The sequence below is a fragment of the Symphodus melops genome, assembly GCF_947650265.1.
Source record: "Symphodus melops genome assembly, chromosome: 7".
Lineage (NCBI taxonomy): Eukaryota > Metazoa > Chordata > Actinopteri > Labriformes > Labridae > Symphodus > Symphodus melops.
Genome location: NC_136697.1, coordinates 24,516,339 through 24,542,803, shown reverse-complemented (window position 1 = coordinate 24,542,803; position 26,465 = coordinate 24,516,339). Strand labels below are relative to the sequence as shown.

General features: G+C 37.1%; 2 protein-coding genes across 2 annotated transcripts; one reads left to right on the top strand and one right to left on the bottom strand.

The window, feature by feature from the left end:
- Positions 1-204: 204 nt before the first annotated feature.
- On the top strand, positions 205-20,222 carry LOC306826898 (T-lymphocyte surface antigen Ly-9-like). Its single transcript, XM_079348452.1, has 6 exons — positions 205-773; positions 3,139-3,438; positions 3,515-3,793; positions 16,181-16,477; positions 16,561-16,839; positions 18,435-20,222. Exons 1-6 carry the CDS (start codon positions 725-727, stop codon positions 18,560-18,562), a joined length of 1,332 nt encoding a protein of 443 aa, XP_079204578.1. The 5' UTR covers positions 205-724; the 3' UTR covers positions 18,563-20,222.
- LOC306826901 (uncharacterized protein) lies at positions 6,173-26,465 on the bottom strand. The gene is made up of 5 exons (XM_079348456.1): positions 26,372-26,465; positions 23,271-23,570; positions 9,219-9,515; positions 8,862-9,140; positions 6,173-6,334 (listed from the first exon to the last, which is right to left on the bottom strand). The coding sequence occupies exons 1-5, from the start codon at positions 26,427-26,429 to the stop codon at positions 6,297-6,299; spliced, it is 972 nt and encodes a 323-aa protein (XP_079204582.1). The 5' UTR covers positions 26,430-26,465; the 3' UTR covers positions 6,173-6,296.

Here is a 26,465-nt window from a genome sequence, read left to right as displayed (position 1 = left end):
TTAATTCCTTTGGAGTCAGCAAGAACGTCATAATTTCTCTCTCTCTTCCCTCCCCCCCACCCCCTCAAAACAGACACAAACACCCCTCACCCTATACAGACTTCCTAAACCAGGGGTGGCCAACCACCATTTTTAAAATTGACCGGATTCTGTACATTTCCTTGTCTGACTTCCTGTCCCGGTTGTCATATTCTGTCCCATAGCCTGATGCGTATCTGCAGCGTAGTCTGTCAAAAATAGACTCATAGTGTATTTGAAACAGAGCAGGGTGCAGGGGCACACTCCGGACACAAACCTCAGCGCTCACTATGTGAACACAATGACTACCTAGAGTAGCTAAGTACAGCGAAGTGTGGGGAACTGACGGACCACAGCGTGCACAGTGTATAGGTGAATTACTGACGGACACGGGCAATGTTAAACACAAAAAAAAGAGCACACAAAATTCGATATGAACTGAGGAGCTGCATGAGACCGGGCAAAGAGCCGCATGCAAAGAGCCAGTTGGCCACGTCCACACCACGTATATCTTCAGCCTGTATTAGATACCAACCCCAGATGGAGCTTAAAAAAAAAAAAAAATCACATCCTCAAACTCACTGTCAGTGTTTGTGGGTTTGACAAAGGAAGTTACACATCGACAAGGCTCGCTCTGACTCTGTGCTGTGTTAACAGTGAAATTGAACACACGTTGTAACGTCCAGGTCAACAGAGAGGCTCTATAATGTTCATCTTTATGATTCTGGGTCTGCTGGCTGCCATCCAGGCACAAGGTAGGAGAAGAACATCAATATAATAATTATATAATGATAATAATTATAGCTATTACAATTTATTTGTGCATGGAAGAAAAGATAAATAACACAACAGGTAAATAATGTGATAAATAATAACTACAGACAGATCAGGGGGAAACTATTCATTTAAACAAAATAAACAGACTTGTCAATAATTCAGTACTTCATTATTTTCAACAATACTTTAACCAATTTATACATAGCACTAGTTGATAGTATTTAAAGAATCTCACTTTTTACTTCAGCATCTTGTGCACTACTCATCATTGCACTGTAATGTTATTTAATCTGTGCTTATTTATGTTTATTTTGTGTTTATTTTTTGAGTTTAATGTTATACCTTTATACCTGATTCTGAGAACAGGAACAAGTCTTTTCGAAAGGAAAAAGATTGCAATTTTATTTTAATTATACTTTACGGCAACAACTTAGATTTGGTTTTTGACGTTTGATGGTTGGCAAAAATAGCACTGCAACAGTCATGCAAACAATGTAATGTATATTATAAAAACACATAGCTATTTTTCAGGCTACTTAAAAATACTTCTCTGCAGCTTCTAATTTACTGATCAACATAAAGGGACCTCATGTTTATCTTATGATCACTTGTAAATATGAACTTCATATGTGATACATGATTTGCTCAGTTTTGTGTGTGTAACCGTGCTAAGTATAATCTAAGTGATTTACACATCAACAATAGACTGGCTCAGGAAGGAGTCGTAAAACCCGGAAACGAGTTAGCATTTTAGCGCCATGGGTTCCTAACTCTAAAAATGAATGGGTATTTTGACTAAGTTTGTGGTTAGACGCCCGAAATAAGGTCTGTGGTTAACACAAGCTTAAGAGATGTTGATGTTTTGTTAGACGAGATAAACCACGTTAGAAAAGACTCCCATTGTGCATTTTTTTGTGAGTTAAAAAAGTAAGTAAAAAGTTAAAGATACTTCACCCATTTGCATGAAGCTGTGTATCATTAGAAACATGGTAGTAGTGTTGAATAGTTGTGAATCCAGCCCTCATTTTGCCCTGAGACAAGAAAAAATGTGTTTTTCTTTGCTTGAAAGTTTTCTTCATGTAATGCAAAAAGCGTCATATTGCATCTCTATATGGCTCTGGCTTGATGTTTTCCCGGGGGACTGCTCTGATTGGTGAAACTCGCGGGAAAAACTAATTTAATTGTTTTAATTTGCATAAATCTGGCGGTGATTGGACAAGATTGCAAAGTCACACAGAATTCACAGTGATTGGTTGAATTTGCGTGAATTCTTATAATCGTAGCATCCCCAACTTCAACTTCTTAAAAGTGGTGTTCATCTGTGAAGATTATCCTGCTGAACAAAATGCATTGACATGTCACCCACTGTACCATACACAATCCTTATTTCACCGATTACCTAGTCAAAATGCCATAGTTAATTACTCAAAACACATTAACACAGGTAAGTAAAACTAGCTGTGGCTACATTGTACTTTTTAAATGCCAATCTACTTCATTAACATAGTACACAGTTGAGTAATGCATGAACTCAAAAGCCGTGAAAACACTTTGCTCTCTGTTTTTGTTATTGTATGAACCTATTATATAGGTTTTACTTCTGTGAATTATGCTCTTGAATGTAACAACAGTATACTCCCACAGTATTCTCACAGAAATGATAACACATTCAAAACTGACACTTGTACTCTTTTCATCATAATACTCTGAAATACTCTTTTACTCTTCACCGAGAAGAAATAGCACTTTAACTGAGATGGTAACACAGGCTGTAGCGCTAGAATATTAGCAGGAATTAGCATGTACATACAGTATATACAGTACACCACCCTCCTTACATATACATCACAGCATCTTAAAAACACCTGTAGCCACCCTCAGCCCACATAGGGTGGCACCCCAGCTTGACCTCTGGTGGCCTGGGGTAAACAATCATGGCTCTTGCAACCACAACCAATCAATTAAAGTATAAAGTGTTAAAGGATAAATATGATATTGTATATTTGTATATATTGTTATCATTAGTTTTTTTAATTACTTTTTACTCTATTTTTATTGTTGACATTCATTGTCGACGGCAAAGTAAGAATTTCCTTGTACATTGTACTGTGCACATAACAATAAACACTTTGAATTTTGAATCTTAAATAAATAAAAAGAAAAAACTTTCATTCCTGTTTTAGGTTTGTCTTTTTTACCCTTCAGTCAGGTGATCATTTTCTGGGTGTTTCTCAATAACTTTAATATACAAGTATACAATTGATACACTGTTAACTTTCTTTCTTCTGAATAATTTTTTTAGCCATATACAGTACATGATTTGTATTTCTCTTCTTTCTGCAGGGACTCCTGTGTTTGTGCAGACAGGAAAAGATTTACGTCTGGATGTGAAGAAACCTATTTTTCTGCAGGATGGAGAAGATATTACATGGAAAGTCAATGGCACTATTAATGTTGTGAAACTAGCTTATGGTAGTGTTAAACCATACATCTTTCCAAATTATAAATCTAGAGCAGACTTTTCTGCAGAAGATCACTCTCTACTTTTAAAGAATGTAGAAAAGAGGGACAGTGGAGATTACAGAGCACATGTTTCTGGTGACCGTATCTGGACTGTAGCTGAATACAGTGTCACAGTTCTGGGTAAGTTTCTGGACTTGGTGATACAAAGTCGTTCCCTGTTTAACAAAAGTCCTCACACTTGCTTTGCTTCTTGCAGATCCAGTGTCTGGAGTGAAGCTGACAGTGAAATCCTGCAGCTCAGACTCCACTAACGTCACAGTGATCTGCAGCACTGAGGACTCTCTCATCAACAGCACGTTCACATGTGACACACAAACCTGCTCTCATGAGGGAGGAGAGCGAGCAGAGATCATCACACCTGGTGCTTCTCTGGACGTCTACCTGGAGAACGGCTCAGTCATCTGTAACCATAGCAACCAGGTCAGCTCGACAAGGGACATCCAAAAGATTGAAGATCTGTGTAGAAAGCCTGAAGGTAAGAGTTAAAAACAACAATCTGACATGAATGCACAGTGAGGATTTTAGTCTGCATAATAACAAGTTAAATAATTTCAGATTATAGCGGATTTATCTCAGTCAAAGTTATTTTTATAAAGAAAAATCATTCAATATTCCAGAAAAAAAAATCATTTGCTTTATAAATTTGCCATGGCTTCTCTATGACTGTTGGTGAGGACCAGGTAAGAACTGTAATGAGGGGTCGAGACGTTAAGTGTTGTTCGGGTGATGTAACACCAGCAAACCAACTTCCTTATTCAACTTTCCCTTTATTTTCAGGAGACTTAAAAAAAGACTGCCAAGTGGGCACATGTAGCTGTTTGTTGTGCAGAAAAAATATACACCACAAACAATCTTGTTCTGCTGCATAAGAGAAAAACAAAGAATAAAATAATTTATATAATAAAAATTCAATGAAAGTTCTGATTAAATCAGTCAGTTGAACTTTCACATTTGTTTTTGTTTCTGCATCCTCCAAAGACAAAGCGATGCGTCTATTCCGGTCCTAACGTTTGAAACAAAATAAGATCTCCTCTCTCCTCATTGCTGACTCCTATTCTGTTAAACTGTGGCAGGTTAAATGTCAAAGGACCTTCCTGTTTGCTTGTAAGTCACTGGTGCGAGTCCAACCCTTCCTTGGCAGAGACAGCCACTAAAAATGACTAAACCTCATATAGTCATTGTTGATGTGGTTTTGGTTTGGTTTGGTTTGGTTTGGTTGTCATAGAGACACATACAAGAAGAACTTCCTTTTTTTTCCACCAATGCAGTTTAAAGTTGTTATAGAACTTGTCTAAATATTAAATTATAATGAATAATTAAATGCAGGCTCTTGAATGTCATTAAAACAAGACCAACACTCAGGTTATTTCAAACTTGTAACACTGTAATGCAAACCTCAATGCTGTCAATATGCAAAAAGGAACAAAACAAAAAAAAAAACATCTGACTTGCCGTCAGGTTGTTGTATCACATTCCTGTTGAAGATCGGTTGCATTACTTTTCTAGTGACACAATGATTATTTTTTTAGGTCCAGAGAGATGTGGGGTTGTTACCTATTACACACTGAAGATATACGTGGTGTCGACCGGTCTGTTCATCATGGTGTGTGCCGTCATCAGTGTTCACGTCGTGGAGAAGATGAAGAAGAAAAAATAAACAACCAGCTCTCCACCAACAATCCTCTGTGGACAGTTTGACCACTCGTAGCACAAAGGAGCTGCTTCCTTTCTTTTTCTTTTCTGACTGAAAATGTGTGACTTTGTTTTGTTGAAGCTGTGTTTATGTGAGTCTGCAGGAGGCACGGCGGTATAAAGGCTGCACACTTATATCACAGATTTCATGCTTTTCCACTGATGGACTGTTGGTGGCAGTAAAACACAGAGAGATGTAGTTTGAGGAGGCAGAGGAAGGACATCAGCAAACATGGACGTAAATAATGAAGAGACTGAACATACCTGTAAAATTCAGCTTTGGCTTTTATAGTTTATTAAGAAAGAAGTGACTCAGCACTTTTGTAAAGCTTCAGAGACATATATCAAATTCCTTTATTATCAATAAACTATTTAAAAAAACAAACGCATTGTTTCTTTACACACAGTTCATCCATCACAGAATGTCATCATTTCTTAAATTAAAAAGTTTACACCCAATAATCATTGGATTGTGTAAATAATTCATTGCCCTGAGTTGATGGTGAAATGTTTTAGAGGAGGTTTAAAAAACAAAACAATAAAAAACACCAACAAATATGCAACATTTGTAAAGTCTTTGGTCCTATTTACAACATTATTAATGATAGTTATTTGATACATATTTTACAGTATTTGTCCAAACATCATATTGGACCCTCAGTGAAGCCTCTGCTGCATTATAAAAAGGATCAAATATTTGCAAACAGATATCAGCAATGAAACGATGAGCAAAATAGAAAAATGTCACATTTTAAATTTACCATAAAAAAATATTTATCTTCATCCAATCCTTTCTATTCTATGTGATTATTTGCAGCAAAGGTTTCTCCATATAGCATGTCACATTAATGATCTCTATAAATATATAATTTATGATGTTCAGGTGTGAGGCTCGAATGTCGGCAACAAAACAGTTCTTGTTTCTATTTATCATTTAAGTCAAGACTTAAGGATTGGAATAAAATAATTCTTCATTATAAAATCAATAATCTGACTGCTGTTGGGTCTTTTAACTTCATTGCATGATTCAAGTAGCGAGTCCACGACCAGCGCAGAGAAAAACAAGTCGCAGTCAGAAGTCCTTCACTGCTACCAAACTAAACTGCTGATTCCTGTGTGCAGTGTGTTGAAGGCTTCATATTGAATAGTTTCAGGTCTTTGCAGGTTTTTCCACCGTTGCATACATGCTCTCTGGCTCAGCGTTGTTTCTGGGCTGAGTGGATGCTTCAGAGCCGATGGGAGCCTTTAACAAGGAGTAGATGGAGGCTGGAGGAACAGCTGAGGCATCATTTGATGGTCTCTGCGTCTGAGGTAGGTCTATCTCCTTTAACACACAACAGAAGAAGAAGGTTATCTTGCTGTTTGATATGCTTTGTGATTTCTAATTGGGCTATTATAATGTATTAGCATTAAAATCAATATCAGCCCATGAACTCCTTAACAGACATAAAATCCTTCATATCAAGTGAGAAGATAAAAAGTGTTCCTTCAGCTCAGACTTCTTGAAAAGCAAGTTAGAAAATAGAGAGAGTAGAATTTATCACATAGAAAGCTACTGCTACAACATTTGTCCATTTTTTTAAACAAATAAAAAGGACAGCGCTGATTGAGGTTGGGGGTGTTGGAAGGAGAATTTCACAGCAGAGTGGATGTGATGAAGAGGAGTGAGAGGCAGAAAGGTTTAAATAGACCGCCTTGTTGTCAGAGTTTGATCATGATTGGATGGCATCGGGCGGTTCTCAGATCAGCTGATGGCCGCTTGTTGGCAGGTCTACTGTATTCCTCCTGAACTAATGCAGGGCTCCATGTGTGAAGGCATAACTAATGAAATATGAGCTGATGAGGAATTTGAAAACGTTTGTCTTCGTCCTGTCTCTCACATCATTCTCAATCAATAATTTTTTCATTTCATTTGTTTGAAAGAAACTCTTCCTCCTTACCTGAAAATCTTCATAGACTGTGTTTTCCACTTTCTCTGCTTTATCTGCAGATCAGTCATTAAAAAAAATATGGAAACTACATTAACATTACTGGAGCTGATTCTTTTATAATGGAGCCTTATCACTCGAGTTGGTTTTGAAATGCCATCCTCAAATATTTCAAATAACATGTTTTACATGTGATTTATTTTGTTAACATTGTAAATTATATGTATATTAAATATACTAACACTAAGGTTTGGCTTCTGTTACTGCTGCGCTGTCTTTGTTAGATTACATTGATAAGAGGTTTCAATCATGAAGGATGTTCTGATAATTTACAACATTAATGAAAATAAAAACAACACAGGGGAGAATAATGTACTTATCAAAAGAGTGAATTCACTGAGTTGGAAACTTTCACATTTTCAGATTTCACATTTAAATATCACTTACTTTGTTTTCACCTGTAACAATAAAATAATCCTCCGATCACAGCCAGAACAGCAATCAAACAGACGATGGGTACAACAGTTGCTGTAACCTTTTTTTGTTGTTCTTGCTCTGTAAAAAAAAGGAAAAAAAACAAAAGCCAGATTAGAAACTCATACTTGGATGAAATCTTGCAGCATACCTGAGAGTGTGTTATAGCACCACACTGTGACAGACCTGATCTGTAGTTAAATATGATTCAGTCTAATCAACCCCTCATGGATGGTGCCTTAAAGTCACAGTTTAAATTTACATGGTAAGATAGTCACCACCTAAAACACATTTTTTATGGATTATTTTATCTGGCGTCTCATTTGGTGACCTGTTTGTTAGCTGTTGTTACTGAATGTAACTCTGTGACTTTGTCTGGACTTCATTTATTACGACTCTACAGGCTGTGTGACTGAATTGACCTTCAGGGATTAATAAAACTTCTGAATCTGAATCTAATAAAAATCTGTTTCATCTGTTTTTAAACATTTAAAGAGTATAGAGATGGATAGAGATTTAAAAAACAAAGGTTTGTGAATTATTTGTAATAATTTGTTCAGTATTTAGATACCATCTGTTAGTTTCTGTGATTCTTTTGACTTTGGGGGAAAGAAGTCTGTGGACTCCTCGTAAAAAATTATCTAAAGAAAAAAAGAGAAATGATTTCATGTATGTTTTTCTTGAAGGGAAAATTATTGAAATGATAAACCAGAAACATTTCAAAGATATTAGGGGATATTTGAAACCTGTTTCCCCTGTAGAGAGGTGTTTAGTTTAACTTATAAATCTGTTATAGATACTACTTCATTTTACTTTCCTGCACAAAATCTTGCCCATAAGAAAAATGCTCTTAATATGACGTTTAGAAAAGGATCCAAATTGTCGCTTCAGTAAATCTGAAACTGAAGATTTGCTGCATCTTCTCTGGTTTTGATCACATGTGGGGATTTTTTGGATGACCTTCAAATAATAATTATTGGTGAATTTCAAAATGTAATGTCCAAGTATTATAAATAAAGTTATTTTGTTGGGTATGAGATTTATTTATGAACTGAAAGGAAAAGAACGTTTGACATTCCCTGATGTTCTCTCTGTTTGTGAAGCATTATTTTAGGTTACAGGGTTTTATCACAAACAGACAGGAAACAATGAATGACTGAAATAAGACACACTAAGGCCACACTTAGAACAATGATGATCATGGTGACTTCTTGTGTCTTTGTATGGTATGTTAATGTTCAGCACTGATTAGTCTTGAATCATGGTAATGTTTCTGCTGCAATTATCTCATCAGAATTTATAGACCAAATTATTTCCTACTAATACAGCAGAAACACCGTGGAGAAAATTTATGTGACTGTTTCATCAAAAAAGAAATATCTGTTGGTGTTTAATTAAGCTACAATCCAGACTGTTCAGGAGCATCAGATTGTTGTTTTTAACTCTTACCGTCAGGCCTTGTACAAAAATCTTGAATCTTTTGGATGTCCCTTGTCGAGCTGACTTGGTTGCTATGGTTACAGATGACTGAGCTGTTCTCCAGGTAGACGTCCAGAGAAGCACCAGGTGTGATGATCTCTGCTCGCTCTCCTCCCTCATGAGAGCAGGTTTGGTTGTCACATGTGAACGTGCTGCTGATGAGAGAGTCCTCAGTGCTGCAGATCACTGTGACGTTAGTGGAGTCTGAGCTGCAGGATTTCACTGTCAGCTTCACTCCAGACACTGGATCTGCAAGAAGCAAAGCCAGTGTGAGGACTTTTGTTAAACATGGAATGACTTTGACATTTTCAATGTTCAGAAACTTACCCAGAACTGTGACGCTGTATTCAGCTACAGTGGTGTCTCTGACACCAGAAACAAGAGCTCTGTAATCTCCACTGTCCGTCTTTGTTACCTTCTTTAACAGTAGAGAGTGATCTTCTGCAGACAATTCTGCTCTAGATTCATAATTGTTAAAAAATGCTGGCTTCAGGCCATGAGTTAGTTTCACAACACTAATACTGTTATTGAATCTCCATTTCAAATCATCTCCCTTCTTCAGATTAACAGGTTTCTTTACATCCAGACGTAAATCTTTTCCTGTCTGCACAAACACAGGAGTCCCTGCAGAAAGAAGAGAAATACAAAACATGTGTTTGGTTTAAAAAAAAAATATATATATTCAATCAGTTAACAGTTTATCATTTGAAAACTTTTATTTTAAAGTTCTTGACAAATAAAAATATACACAAACAGCACCTATGGACGTGTATTAATGAAGAGACGTCAGAGTGGGACTGATACAAAGGGAGTGTGTGATCGCTGTTTGGGTTTCAGTGCCTTACTTGAGAGAAATTCAGCCAGTAAACAGAAAAAATTCTATTTCATTTCATTTTCATTTATTTATTTATTTGAACAGGGGCAGCGTACAATATACATTAACCTTAGAAAGGAGAGATGCATTGTACCAGGTTGTAGCACTATACTACCTAAGTGAGCTACTTCTGCCGCCCCATTCATGATTCATGATTTGGATGTATACTGTATTTAGGCTACTGCTTATAATGATTAATAGCTACATGCTATAGTAATAGAGTTGTTTTCATTGTGTTAAAGGAAGAATATGTGCCTTTTTGATCCAGTAGATGTCCCCCTTGAGCACTGGAGCACCACAGGTTTGTGTCCTCGCCCCCCCCAGTCTTCACCCTATAAAGGCACAACTATGTAGCCGAGAGCAGTTCAAACATCATCATGAAATTTGGAGATGACACAGCGGTGGTTGGTCACATCAGCTTTGACACTGACTCCTAACACTGCACACTTTAATATCCACATTGTGTTATATATATCTGTATTGTCTATTATCTATTATTTGTTTATTTATTTTATTAGTTCATTTGAGCAGCAGACAAAATAACAGAGAACAGATTTACTCACAGGAAATAAAAGAAACAGGGAGAAAATGTTCTCAAAAGGAGTAGGGTGAAGTTCCCAGAATTTATGTGACCCCTGACTTATCAAACATGTTAAGAGTTTGTGACAATTAACTTGTGATCATTTAAATTATAAAGAAGAGAGGAATACAACATTATTTACCATCAATTAATCCTTTGATAGGTCCTTAATAACACCTATTTTATCTTAAGATTGTTCAAATAATAGAAAATGAAAACAAAAATACAAAACGTTTGCCAAGTATTTTCTTAGACCTTTGATCGGTCCATAATAGCACCTATTTCATCGTTTTGAACGTACAAATTGGTAAAGTAGAAGAGAGATTCCAAACTGTTACCATCGATTCTAGCAGCATCGACTCATGATTCATGTTTTGCTCGTTTTGTTCATATTTGAGAAATATAAACTCTTTGTGTGGCAAGTTTTTGCAAAGTCTGATGTTTTCATCTAGATTATTCCACAGTTCTACACCACGTCTCGTGGCACACATGCTTTTCAAGGTCGTTCTAGAGAACTGTTTATCAAAACTCTTTTGACCTCTCAGGTTGTACTTGACTTCTCATTTGAAGAACATATTTTGTATACTTTCAGGCAGCGACTTTTGTGAGGTTTTAAACATCATTTGAGCCATCTTGTATTCAATTAGGTCCGTAAATTTCATCTAATGAGACATGTGAATGGGTTATATTTGATTCAATGCCACTTGTGGCATTTCAGTAAACCACCTCGTCGCTTATTAAAACTGCTTTGCATTGTTTTGCTCACAGATATTTGTCCATTCACAATACATTTTTACTGTTTTCTTTTGATCATTTAATCTATCAGTCTTATCTGTATCTAAATCTTATTTATTCTGTTTTTACCTCAACTTGTATTGTCTTCTTAGATTTTGTTATTGTTTTATTATTATCTTGTGACATGTTGAAATGTTTGTGCCTGTGTAAAGCACTTTGACTTGCCTGGTGTCTGAAAGGTGCTAAATAAACTTGATGCCACAGAATATTTGGAAATGGACTGCAGATGGAAATTAGCCTTTCAGCGAACTCTGCACATTTACTCTGTCTGATTCATGTACACTGTCCTTCTTCAAATAAAGAGACAGAAACATTTGAGCACAGTAGCACCATATTATAATATACATTGGGCCAGATTTACTAAAGGTTTGCGTGTTTTAAAATGTGTGCAAACTTGATACCACCAGCAAAAAAATGTGCGAACTGATTTACTAACGGCGTGCAGTGAGGAAAAATAAATGGTATGCATTTATATTGTATCTTGCTTCAATAATAGTTTAAAAGAAACGCCATGATTTAACTGTAACTGAACATTCACAGCGTCTGCATTCTAAAGAATTTCAACATTGACTTTATGTCGTCCTATTTTCCTCTTCTCGCCAACATTACATTTTAAACTGGGCATTTCATTTTCTCGGGTTAAGCGTCTCTGTTGCGCTCCGGAGCGCTTCTCCAGAGCGCGCTCGTCTCTTCACTACAGCCCCCTCCCCTGCTGCTGCGCTGTGGGACGCTTGAACGGGGGGCTCACCATGCTTGTACCCTCAACTTCAGTACCTGTTGCCATGGGATTTATGTCCGATCAGTCACAGCGCTGACCAGCTTCTGGTGCGCAACGATGGCACAAGTGGCACACACACTGCGCACCACCAGTGCCACAGAGGACCATGTTTAATGCAGAGGTTTTCTTATGAGCCACTTTTTCCTTTTGTTATATTCACATTTATATGCAGGACGTTCATTTGTCTCTAATTAATATCTATTTTGCGCCTGCAGTCGTCCAGCTTTCCGTCCAAACTCTCTGTGAATTAAAGCAGTAGAACGCGCAAAAGCCAGACAGACATACTACCGCCTCCACAAGGTCTGCACCTGTCGTCAGTCACGCAAATATCACCCGCAAAACGCCCACAAGCCAAACGTGTAAACTATGAGCACGTAATTGAGCACACATGCACAGTCTCTCACTTCATGTCTCTCTCACTCACACACACACACACACACACACACACACACACACACACACACACACTTTCCATTGTTCTCAAGACTATTTTCTCAGCTTAATACTTTTCAGTGACTGTAAACTGTGGTTCACTGACGGTTTGATAAAGCCTCAGCGATGTGTGTGATGTTTTTAATGTGAGGACAAAGAGAAGCATGCAAGAAAATGAAATGAAAATGATCTTGATGGTTGGACAGGACACACCCTGACCCTCAGATATTACACAGTTAGTTCCTTATATACTTTCCATGACAAGTTTTTCATACCAGAATAAGAGAACAGTTTATCTACTCGAGTAACACAACAAATAACTTATATAAAGATACTCAGTCTAAAATCTGTAGAAAGACTAATAATAGTGTTTATAACTCCAGTTTACTGAGTGATCACAGGCTCTAGTTACCCACTTTGGGTTTAGTTACACTGACAAGCTGCTGACAAAAACAATCACATCATGTCTCAGTTTAAAGTATGAAGGCCTTGTATCATGCTCATAGTAACATTAATGAAAAACCATCAGATCTAACTATCATTAAAGCCTTGCAGAAGTACAGATATATGTACCAAAGACACTTCAACAACAGGACACGTACACTAAATAAAGTTCTTACCTTGTGTAGCACATAAATGCAGCAGAGAAAAAGAGAAGAGAAGCACGATGGGCCCCATCTTATGAACTGAGCAACAAGTGAAGAAATCTGGCTGTATGCAGAGCTTAAAGCCCACCTACTTCACTTCCTCATCTTTCCATCACAACAAACAAGAAACTTACAGAAAGAGATGAGGAGAGCACTTATAGTACTTGACAACAACATTTAACGTGGTTTGTAAATTTTAAAAAAAGCATTTCCTTCTTTTTTGTGCAAAAGTTGGAAGACAACCTGCAAGTGTCTGTGCATGCAAAGTCAGTAAACTCTGACGATCTTTGTAAAACAGAGGCTGACTCTATGTGCCTGAATCAGACTTTTAACAGAACTATAGTTACTTTTTCCACATCATGGAAATAGTTTACCTTAAATCTGTTGGTCTGGTTGCTTCAGACCATTTAGAGGCATCAAGAACAGTGAATTAACATTACACATTTAATTAAGTCATGAAAGAAATTCCACCACACTTTACTTTCTCTGCGCATCAGGGGTCAACATGGAAAGACTGAAAGGAGGAACAAATGGTGTGTGGCTCTCTGCGTTTGAATCAAACCCTACAATTTAGTAAATGAAATTTCAGCTTTGAGAGAAGACAACACAACACAATACACGTCCAACTCAAATAAGATTTTCAGAACATTTATTGAATGCTCAGATAGTTCAAGAAAAATCTTAACATCCTGTATTGGTGATTGTTGAAAAGAAAAAGCAGGTCTTTGAACTCTCTCTGAACCTATGTCAGTGTATCTAAACCAGACTGAAGCAGCGACTTCAGCAGCAGAAGGAAGGGAGTAAAAAGTCCTTCCTCTTCAGCTAAGACAAGGTGCAAAGTGTTAATCACATGATTCCAACTGAGGTCAAATGTTACCGATGAGATGAAGTGTGATGAGATGTCATATACACAGACGCACACACAGAACAATTATCCATTCAAAAAGTGTCGTGTGGCAACATCATGAAACACTTGCTTGTAAAATGATCTGTTTTCTAAACCTTTGTAACAAGGAGAGCATGAGGCTCCTCTGGTTTATGAGCATCACATTTAGACATCTTCCTCCCTTGCACTTAAAGGTTTCTGCTCATGTATGTGCAGAACACAGTGCACTCTGCAAATGCAGCACATTCAGAATCCAAAAACAGAATTGCTGTCAATAGTTAGAATAAGAGCCCAAGACCAAGACCATCATCCGTGCAATGTGAGAGGATTTTCTCCAAGGCTGGAAAAATAGTCAACCAAAAAAGGAGACGACTGAAGCCCACCACCGAGGAGAAATTCTTACATATAACAAACATAATCTGAGTAACACAAATCACTGCCACTATCATTGTGCCCATGTTCATAAGCACATTTCTGTTGTTCCCAAATGACTGATTTATCAGTGACTTTAATTGCTGATTTATCAGATTGAAACAGTGAGGTGATGTACCAGTGCTTTGGTCCTGTATTTAAGTGACTGCTTTATTTTCATTCTGTCAGAACGTGTCACTGTTCATCCTGACGATGAAACTTGATGAAGCTTCATCCGCCCGTCTCTAATAATAATGTCCTTTGTTTACAATGAAAAAGGACAAGTTGTGTTATCAACAGTTATTGACAGAAACACAGAAACACTGACTGTCGAGTGAGAGGTTCATCTTCCTCTCGGCCTCAACATCAACATTTCTCAGAAACAATCTACATTATAATTCTATAGACAGTATGATCCATAACACTGATATTTGTTCAAACCTCTTAAAGAGTCTGACAGGATTTGATCAGCCATGTTAAAGTCTACTTGATTATATTCATTCCTTCATTTTGACCTAAGGACCAACAGTAACAAACTCTACACATCTTGAGAATTGAACTGGAGGTGAGAGAGAACTTCCTCATGATGTTAAGAGACTTTCATTGTTTGTGGTTTGACAGAGGAAGTAACACATCGACAAGGCTCGCTCGGACTCTGCTGTGCTTGTTACAGAGAAACAGAACACACACATAGTAACATCCAGGACAACAGAGAGGCTCCATAATGTTCATCTTCATGATTCTGGGTCTGCTGGCTGCCATCCAGGCACAAGGTAGGAGAAGAACATCATATTATGATAATAATAATGATAATTATAATGATTACTATGTGCAATCACACAACATGTAAATAATGTGACCATATCCTGTAACTACAGACAGATCAGGGGGAAACTAGTTAATAAAAAAATGCTTTTAGTTTTAGTATAATCGTGTTTTATGAATCCAATATTTCCTCTGGCACAAAACACTGCAACAGTCATTCAGACAGTGTAATGTATATTATAAAAAGATGTAGCTGCAGACTCTGCAGTGTCTCACAGGTGATCATAAAGTGACCTCAGGTAAATGATGACATATTAACAAACTGACTCTGAATTAGCCTGCAGAATGACAAAGTGGAGAAAGTTTATCACAGTAAATGTTTCAGTGTGTTTGTATATTTATAAAACAGTTTGACACTTTAAACAGTTTCACTCTAAAAGCACACTGACTAAGCTTCAGTGTTTTAAAAAGGAAACCTGGTTCTAAGAAACCAAAGCAAAAAAAAAAGTGTATTTACCTCGAGCACAAGAGAAGATATCCAAAACAAGACGAGACAGTTATGTATTTAGCTTGTAGTTGTTACGCACAGGTGTAAAGACGAGACGAGAAAAGACAAGAAGTTATGAAAAACTTTTTAAGCAGAGTTTTATATCAATGAAAATATAAAGTGTTTGAGGGATAAATGCAAAGAAACATATCTAACAAAGTAATGATACAAGTATTCTTCCCGCTCCTTTCAAACATGTGACTAGAAATGTCTGTTTTTTTAAATTTATGATTCATTTGTGGGTTTGTTTTGTTTTTGTTCTGAGTTTTGTTCTGAGTTAAGACTTTAATTAATCAATACAAGTAACATTTTTAAAAAATCTATTGTGTTATAGGATATAATGATAAAATATACAATACACATGTATTTATGTCAATTCAACTTTCATTGCTGTTTTAGGTTTGTGTTTTCTTTTCCATCAGTCAGGTGATCCTTTATCCTTTTCTGTACATGTCAATAACTGTAAAAGATAAATACACAATTTAAACACTGTTAACATGGAAATATTGATTCTCTTTTTTATTTTTATTTTGTTAAACCAAACACATGATTTGTATTTCTCTTCTTTCTGCAGGGACTCCTGTGTTTGTGCAGACAGGAAAAGATTTACGTCTGGATGTGAAGAAACCTGTTAATCTGAAGAGGTTAAATGTTTTAACATGGAGTGTCAATGGCACTATTAATATTATGAAATTAATTTTAGAAATTGAAACAGCCATTTCAGAAGACTATAGATCTAGAGCAGAATTGTCTGCAGAAGATCACTCTCTACTGATAAAGAAGGTAACAAAGACGGACAGTGGAGATTACAGAGCTCATGTTTCTGGTATCAGAGACACCACTGTAGCTGAATACAGCGTCACAGTTCTGGGTAAGTTTCTGAACATTGAAAATGTTGACACAAAGTCGTTCCCTGTTTAACAAAAGTCCTCACACTTGCTTTGCTTCTTGCAGATCCAGTGTCTGGAGTGAAGCTGACAGTGAAACCCTGCAGCTCAGACTCCACTAACGTCACAGTGATCTGCAGCACTGAGGACTCTCTCATCAGCAGCACGTTCACATGTGACACACAAACCTGCTCTCATGAGGGAGGAGAGCGAGCAGAGATCATCACACCTGGTGCTTCTCTGAACGTCTACCTGGAGAACGGCTCAGTCATCTGTAACCATAGCAACCAGGTCAGCTCGACAAGGGACATCCAAAAGATTCAAGATTTTTGTACAAGGCCTGACGGTAAGAGTTAAAAACAACAATCTGACATGAATGCACAGTGAGGACTTTAGCCTGAACAGATCAATAGTTTTATATAAACACACATCAGTGAATGTTCCAGAAAAAAAATTGTTGCCATGCTTAGCTATGGCTGTTATTAGGCATGACTGTGCAGTTTTTTTTAAAACATTGAAATGATCACTGACATTTATTCTCCTCACTTGAAAGGAGCAACATGTAACTCTGACACCTAGTGTTTAAAACAGGTACTGCGGTCTAAATTCACATTATTAGAAAGCGGTCTCCCCCAACTCCTCCTCCCTAAAGTCCACGTGCACAAAGGTTGCCATGTGCTAACCTCTCTCTATTTTTCTAAATCATCTCCAATATTGATTTTAGTTTTTCCACCTGCAAAATATAAGCCACGATATGCTGCTTGAGAGAGAAACAAACAAGTCGAGAAATGTATTTCATGAAAATTCAGTTTAGAATTAAATCAATCAGTTGATGCAAAAATGAAGAACTTTTGGAAGGATTGTGTTGATTTTTGCGTCCTGTGGGGACAAATCCTGTCCTGAAGCTTTTAACAAAATAAAAGCTGTCCTCCTTTCTCCTTATTGTTGACTCATGTTTTGTGAAACTGTGGCTGGTGAAATGTCAAAGGAGCTTCCCGTTTGCATGTAAATCGCTGGTGTGAGTCCAACCCTCCCTCAGCAGAGACGGCACTAAAAATCACCTCATATAATGATTGTTGATGTGGTTTGGTTTGGTTATCATAGAGATGCATACATGAAGAACTTCCTTATTTTCTTGTCACCAATGCAGTTTAAAGTTGTTTTAGAATGTTGTGGAATTTTTTCCCATTACCAAAGAGTGAAAATAAAGAGTGAGAAGATCTATTCAAAAAAGAATCCCAAGATCGATCTGGTCTCAATGAATATTTATTCGAAGGCAAAATCAGCGTTCGAAGACCCCTCTCTCACACCGTGAGAAGAGAAAGAGGCCCAGAGAAAAGGCAAACATGAAAACTTATACATTTCCATCACACTACACAGAGCTACTGCCCACCTGGCAGGGCACAATCTATCCCCTAGTGTGAGAATAGAGACGACATGACTATTTACCATCTCCCAAGGCTGAGAAGGAGCTGAAGTCCAGTGAGTAAGAGTCTGGGTGACTCTTCCCACATGTACAGAGTGCGAGAAACAGAATAAAGGGAGAGAAATGATGGAAAACAAAACACCCAATATGCTGTGCATGTAGTATTCTAAGACATTTCAGATACATTTTATATGACAGATTCTATGAGACCTTCGTACAACATAAAATTTTCCATATCAAGAACTTCCTAGTTTTCTTGATAATAAATTATAGTGAATAATTAAATATTGAATACAGATTGGCTCTTGAATGTCATTAAAACGAGACCAACACTCATCATTACAAACTGTCATGTTGTTTTACAATACGCTCTTCATAAGGTTGTTTGCAACACTTTAATGCAAAGCTGAATGTTGTCAATATGTAAACAGATGAACAGCTGACTTGCTGTTGTTTTGTATCACGTTCCTGTTGAAGAACTTTTCTAATGAATCAATGTGTTTTGTGTTTAGTAGGTCCAGAGAGATTTGGGGTTGGTACCTATTACACACTGAAGATATACGTGGTGTCGACCGGTCTGTTCATCATGGTGTGTGCCGTCATCAGTGTTCACGTCGTGGAGAAGATGAAGAAGAAAAAATAAACAACCAGCTCTCCACCAACAATCCTCTGTGGACAGTTTGACCACTCGTAGCACAAAGGAGCTGCTTGTTTTCTTTTTCTTTTCTGACTGAAAATGTGTGACTTTGTTTTGTTGAAGCTGTGTTTATGTGAGTCTGCAGGAGGCACGGCGGTATAAAGGCTGCTTACTTATATCACAGGTTTCATGCTTTTCCACTGATGGACTGTTGGTGGCAGTAAAACACAGAGAGATGTAGTTTGAGGAGGCAGAGGAAGGACATCAGCAAACATGGATGTAAATAATGAAGAGACTGAACATACCTGTAAAATTCAGCTTTGGCTTTTATAGTTTATGAAGAAGAAGTGACTCAGCACTTTTGTAAAGCTTCAGAGACATGTATCAAATACCTTTTTTATCAATAAACTATTTAAAAAAACAAACGCATTGTTTCTTTACACACAGTTCATCCATCACAGAATGTCATCATTTCTTAAATTAAAAAGTTTACACCCAATAATCATCGGATTGTGTGAATAATTCATTGACCTGAGTTGATGGTGAAATGTTTTAGAGGAGGTTTAAAAAACAAAACAACAAAAAACACCAACAAATATGGAACATTTGTAAAGTCTTTGGTCCTATTTAAAACATTATTAATGATAGTTATTTGATACATATTTTACAGTATTTGTCCAAACATCATATTGGACCCTCAGTGAAGCCTCTGCTGCATTATAAAAAGGATCAAATATTTACAAACAGATATCAGCAATAAAACGATGAGCAAAATAGAAAAATGTCACATTTTAAATTTACCATAAAAAAATATTTATCTTCATCCAATTCTTTCTATTCTGTGATTATTTACAGCAAATGGTTTCTCCATATAGCATGTCACATAAATGATCTCTATAAATATATAATTTATGATGTTGCAGGTGAGAGGCTCGAATGTCGGCAACAAAACAGTTCTTGTTTCTGTTTATCATTCAAGTCAAGACTTAAGGATTGGAATAAAATAATCCATCATTATAAAATCAATAATCTGACTGCAGTTGGGTCTTTTAACTTCATTGCATGACTCAAGTAGCGAGTCCACGACCAGCGCAGAGAAAAAGAAGTCGCAGTCAGAAGTCCTTCACTGCTACCAAACTAAACTGCTGATTCCTGTGTGCAGTGTGTTGAAGGCTTCATATTGAATAGTTTCAGGTCTTTGCAGGTTTTTCGACTGTTGCATACTTGCTCTCTGGCTCAGCGTTGTTTCCCATGAACTCCTTAACAGACAAAAAATCCTTCATATCAACGTGTTAGAAAATAGAGAGAGTAGAATTTATCACATAGAAAGCTACTGCTACAACATTTGTCCATTTTTGACAAATAAAAAGGACAGCGCTGATTGAGGTTGGGGGTGTTGGAAGGAGAATTTCACAGCAGAGTGGATGTGATGAAGAGGAGTGAGAGGCAGAATGGTTTAAATAGACCGCCTTGTTGTCAGAGTTTGATCATGATTGGATGGCATCGGGCGGTTCTCAGATCAGCTGATGGCCGCTTGTTGGCAGGTCTACTGTATTCCTCCTGAACTAACGCAGGGCTCCATGTGTGAAGGCATAACTAATAAAATATGAGCTAGTGAGGAATTTGAAAACGTTTGTCTTCGTCCTGTCTCTCACATCATTCTCAATCAATAATTTTTTCATTTCATTTGTTTGAAAGAAACTCTTCCTCCTTACCTGAGCATCTTCATAGACTGTGTTTTCCACTTTCTCTGCTTTATCTGCAGATCAGTCATTAAAAAAAAGAAAAAGAAAAAGGAAACTACATTAACATTACTGGAGCTGATTCTTTTATAATGGAGCCTTATCACTCGAGTTGGTAAATGATAAACAGTTTTGAAATGCCATCCTCAAATATTTCAAACAACATTTTTTACATGTGATTTATTTTGTTAACATTGTAAATTATATGTATATTAAATATACTAACACTAAGGTGTGGCTTCTGTTACTGCTGCGCTGTCTTTGTTAGATTACCTTGATAAGAGGTTTCAATCATGAAGGATAATGTATAATATTAATGAAAATAAAAACAACACAGGGGAGAATAATGTACTTATCAAAAGAGTGAATTCACTGAGTTGGAAACTTTCACATTTTCAGATTTCACATTTAAATATCACTTACTTTGTTTTCTCCTGTGACCATAAAATAATCCTCCGATCACAGCCAGAACAGCAATCAAACAGACGATGGGTACAACAGTTGCTGTAACCTTGTTTTGTTGTTCTTGTTCTGTAAAAAAAAAACAAAAAAACAAAATCCAGATTAGAAACTCATGCTTGGATGAAATCTTGCAGCATACCTGAGAGTGTGTTATAGCACCACACTGTGACAGACCTGATCTGTAGTTAAATATGATTCAGTCTAATCAACACATCATGGATGGTGCCTTAAAGTCACAGTTTAAACCTACATGGTAAGATAGTCCCCACCTGGTTTAAAGGATCACCTGAGACATTAAACACATTTTTTATAGATTATTTTATCTGGCGTCTCATTTGGTGACCTGTTTGTTAGCTGTTGTTACTGAATGTAACTCTGGACTTTGTCTGGACTTCATTTATTACGACTCAACAGGCTGTGTGACTGAATTGACTTTCAGGGATTAATAAAACTTCTGAATCTGAATCTAATAAAATAAATTTCATTGAAAGTTTTCAACTTTCAAACATTTATTGCTATTTATTTGTTAAATAATCTCAGCAATCATTTTTGCTGGAACATTAAAACTGTTTTGTCTCAACTGATTTGGTTCAACTCTAACATATGAATTAGTCAAATCTCCTGGGACACTTTGATGAAAAGAACATTATCTTTATAAATGACAGAATTCATTTTACTGGAAATATTTATTCATGTTAAATGTTTTGTAAATTATTTGTAATAATTTATTAAACATTATTATTATTATTATTATTATTGAAATGATATACCAGTCAATTTAAAAAAAACATACTGGTAGGGGATATTTTAAATCCCCTTTACCCTGTAGAGAGTTGTTTAGCTTAACTTATAATTCTTTTATAGATTTGATGCACAAAATCTTGCCAACAGGAACAATGCTCTTAATATGACGTTTAGAAAAGGATCAAACTGTCGCTTCAGTAAATCTGAAACTGAAGATTTGCTGCATCTTTTCTGGTTTTGATCACATGTGGGGATTTTTTGGATGACCTTCAAATAATAATTATTGTTGAATTTAAAAATGTAATGTCCAAGTATTATAAATAAAGTTATTTTGTTGGGTATGAGATTTATTCATGAACTGAAAAGAAAAGAACGTTTGACATTCCCTGATGTTCTCTCTGTTTGTGAAGCATTATTTTAGGTTACAGGGTTTTATCACAAACAGACAGGAAACAATGAATGACTGAAATAAGACACACTAAGGCCACACTTAGAAGAATGATGATCATGGTGACTGTTTGTGTCTTTGTATGGTATGTTAATGTTCAGCACTGATTAGTCTTGAATCATGGTAATGTTTCTGCTGCAATGATCTCATCAGAATTTATAAACATAATTATTTCCTACCAATACAACAGAAACACCATGGAGAAGATTTATGTGATTGTTCCATCAACAAAGAAGTATCTGTTGGTTTTTAATTAAGCTACAATCCAGACTGTTCAGGAGCATCAGATTGTTGTTTTTAACTCTTACCTTCAGGCTTTCTACAAAGATATACCGTAAATTCCGGACTATAAGCCGCTACTTTTTTCTCACACTTGGAGCACTGCGGCTTCTACTCCGGTGCGGCTAATGCATGGATTTTTTATGGGGGACAATGAGCTTCTGCCGCAAAAACATTTGACTTCGTCACGTCGGATCTTAATATCAGTCATTTTGCGCTTCATGCACGCACCCTCATGATGGAAAACACACGGAGAAATACATATGATGCAGCTTTCAAGTTAAAGGCGATCGACCTGGCTGTCAAAGAAGCTAACAGAGCTGCTGCACGTTAAGATGACACTGACAGCGACAACAGAGACTGAGGAAGTGAGTAATGAAGTCATTCTGAGGCAGTGAATGGATGGACTTTTTCTTGTGAAATATATTACGGTCATCTTTTTCATCAGCCGTGTTACAGACACCGTCGGCTAGGCTTCGTATTGTAACGGTTCATGTTGTAAAGTCAGTAGTTGATAATGTGTTCATAATTCCGATTATGTGGAGAGTCAGTGAATGCACCAGCGAGAACGTGTTGAGTGGCTGTATGAGAGAACGCTGGGGGAGAGAGTTGGATTGTTACGGCAAGTTACGTGTGTTGCTCTCTGCTGTAAACGGCGTGGTCACGGCCGACAGTGATCGGGTTATTGAAAGTTATTAATATTTGAACGCTCCTTTAACGTCCGTACGGACGCTACAGTATTTGCGGATGTTACCGGTAGCCTACGTCTGTGTAAATAGCTCTTGTTATAGCGTGGACACCTGCGGCTTATAATCAAGTGCGGCTTATATATGTACAAATACATTTATTTACTTATTTTTAGCCGGTGCGGCTTATATCCAGGTGCGCTCAATAGTACGGAATTTACGGTACAATCTTTTGGATGTCCCTTGTCGGGCTGAACTGGTTGCTATGGTTACAGATGACTGAGCCAAGTGTGAGGACTTTCGTTAAACAGGGAACGACTTTGTGTCAACATTTTCAATGTTCAGAAACTTACCCAGAACTGTGACGCTGTATTCAGCTACAGTGGTGACTTTGCTACCAGAAACAAGAGCTTTGTAATCTCCACTGTCCGTCTTTGTTACATTCTTTAACAGTAGAGAGTGATCTTCTGCAGAAAATTCTGCTCTAGATTCATAATTGTTAAAAAATGCTGGCTTCAGGCCATGAGTTAGTTTCACAACATTAATACTGTTATTGAATCTCCATGTCAAATCCTCTCCCGTCTTCAGATCAACAGGTTTCTTCACATCCAGACGTAAATCTTTTCCTGTCTGCACAAACACAGGAGTCCCTGCTGAAAGAAGAGAAATACAAAACGTGTTTGGTTTAAAAAAAAAAGAAAAAGTCAATCAGTTAACAGTTTATCATTTAAAAACTTTTATTTTAAAGTTCTTGACAAATAAAAACATGCACAAACAGCACCTTTTAATGTGTATTAATGAGGAGACGTCAGAGTGGGACTGATACAAAGGGAGTGTGTGTTCGCTGTTTGGGGTTCAGTGCCTTACTTGAGAGAAATTCAGCCAGTAAACAGAAAACTATACTACCTAAGTGAGCTACTTCTGCCGCCCCATTCATGGTTCATGATTTGGATGTATACTGTATTTAGGCTACTGCTTATAATGATTAATAGCTACATGCTACAGTAATAGAGTTGTTTTCATTGTGTTAAAGGAAGAATATGTGCCTTTTTGATCCAGTAGATGTCCCTGTTGAGCCCCAGCATGAAACCAAAACAACTCGAACGGCAAGATTAAAGATTGTTTCCACAAATCTTTAGCTCAGCTTTCAACACTGTATCTCTGCAAACCTCCACTCCAAGATGGTGGACATATCGGGCTAAACACCTCCCTGTGCACTTGGATCCTGGACTTCCTGTTAAACAGATCCCAGGTGGTCTGAGTGTGCAGACACACCTTCAGCCCTTAAACCCTCAACACTGGAGCACCACAGGGTGTCCTGCCCCCCAGTCTTCACCTTATAAAGGCACAACTATGTGGCCGAGAGCAGTTCAAACATCATCATGAAATTTGCAGATGACACAGCGGTGGTTGGTCACATCAGCTTTGACACTGACTCCTAACACTGCACACTTTAATATCCACATTGTGTTATATATATCTGTATTGTTTTAATCTAATGAGACATGTGAATGGGTTATATTTGATTCAATGCCACTTGTGGCATTTGAGTAAACCACCTTGTCGATTATTAAAACTGCTTTGCATTGTTTTACTCACAGATACATGTCCATTCACAATACATTTTTACTGTTTTCTTTTGATCAATTAATCTATCAGTCTTATCTGTATCTAAATCTTATTTATTCTGTTTTTACCTCAACTTGTATTGCCTTCTTAGATTTTGTTATTGTTTTATTATTATCTTGGGACATGTTGAAATGTTTGTGCCTGTGTAAAGCACTTTGACTTGCCTGGTGTCTGAAAGGTGCTAGATAAACTTGATGCCACAGAATATTTGGAAATGGACTGCAGATGGAAATTAGTCTTTCAGCGAACTCTGCACATTTACTCTGTCTGATTCATGTACACTGTCCTTCTTCAAATAAAGAGACAAAAACATTTGAGCACAGTAGCTGTCACGATGTAGCAGGCAGGAAACAGGGAGAGGTGGACCCAAGTGCAGAATAACAACATTTATTAACAAAAGAAAAAACAAAATCTTACAAGGAGAAAACTAAATCCAAAAACGAAGAACATCCAAATCCAAGATTCAGGGCACTTTCACAAGACACAACCAACAGCAACACGACATACGAAAGACACTGACAATGACAATGAACCGACAAGAAACTCAGGCAAACACAGAGACTAAATAGACAAGGGGTAATCAGACACAGGTGAGACTAACGAGACAGGTGAGGAACATCAGGGCAATCAGAAAGGCGGGAAACACAAGGAACAAAGAACACAAGACCAGAACACTGAGGACAAGTACAAAGTAAAACCCAACACTGACACCACCAAAACCAGATCAACAAAATAAAACAGGAAACACTAAAGACTACACTTAAAACACAAGACAGGAAATAAACTAACAGGCAACATAGGAGGACACAGAGAGACACACTCAAGACTAAAGTAAACACAAGACTATGAAACATTAAAGCACACAAGGGAAACAATCAACACTAGGAAACAAGTAACACTAAGGACAGAATGAAAACTAAAACTAGAAGAAACACAGAGACAAAACCAAACCATGACAGTAGCACCATATTAAAATATATATTGTATGTAATTATACACACAATATAATTGTTTGATGTCTCCAGTCTGAGAACGAAGACAGAGCAAAAAGGCCAAAAGAAGTGAGACTGTCAAACAGGAGCTGAGAAAGAAAAAAGATGGAAGTTTGCTGTCTGGTTACTTCCTACTGACTGGTTCACCGTCTGTTGTTGAAAATCACACATGCACAGTATCTCACTTCATGTCTCTCACACACACACACACACACACACACACACACACACACACACACACACACACACACACACACACACACTATTGTCCTCAAGATTATTTTCTAAGCTTAATACTTTTCAGTGACTGTAAACTGTAGTTCACTGACGGTTTGATAAAGCCTCAGCGATGTGTGTGATGTTTTTAATGTGAGGACAAAGAGAAGCATGCAAGAAAGTGAAATGAAAATGATCTTGATGGTTGGACAGGACACACCCTGACCCTCAGATATTACACAGTTAGTTCCTTATATACTTTCCATGACAAGTTTTTCATACCAGAATAAGAGAACAGTTTATCTACTCGAGTAACACAACAAATAACTTATATAAAGATACTCAGTCTAAAATCTGTAGAAAGTGTTTATAACTCCAGTTTACTGAGTGATCACAGGCTCTAGTTACCCACTTTGGTTATTAGTTACACTGAGCAGCATTTAACAAAAACAATCACATCATGTCTCAGTTTAAAGGATGAAGGCCTTGTATCATGCTCATAGTAACATTAATGAGAAACCATCAGATCTAACTATCATTAAAGCCGTGCAGAAGTACAGATACATGTACCAAAGACACTTCAACAACAGGACACGTACACTAAATAAAGTTCTTACCTTGTGTAGCACATAAATGCAGCAGAGAAAAAGAGAAGAGAAGCACGATGGGCGCCATCTTATGAACTGAGCAACAAGTGAAGAGATCTGGCTG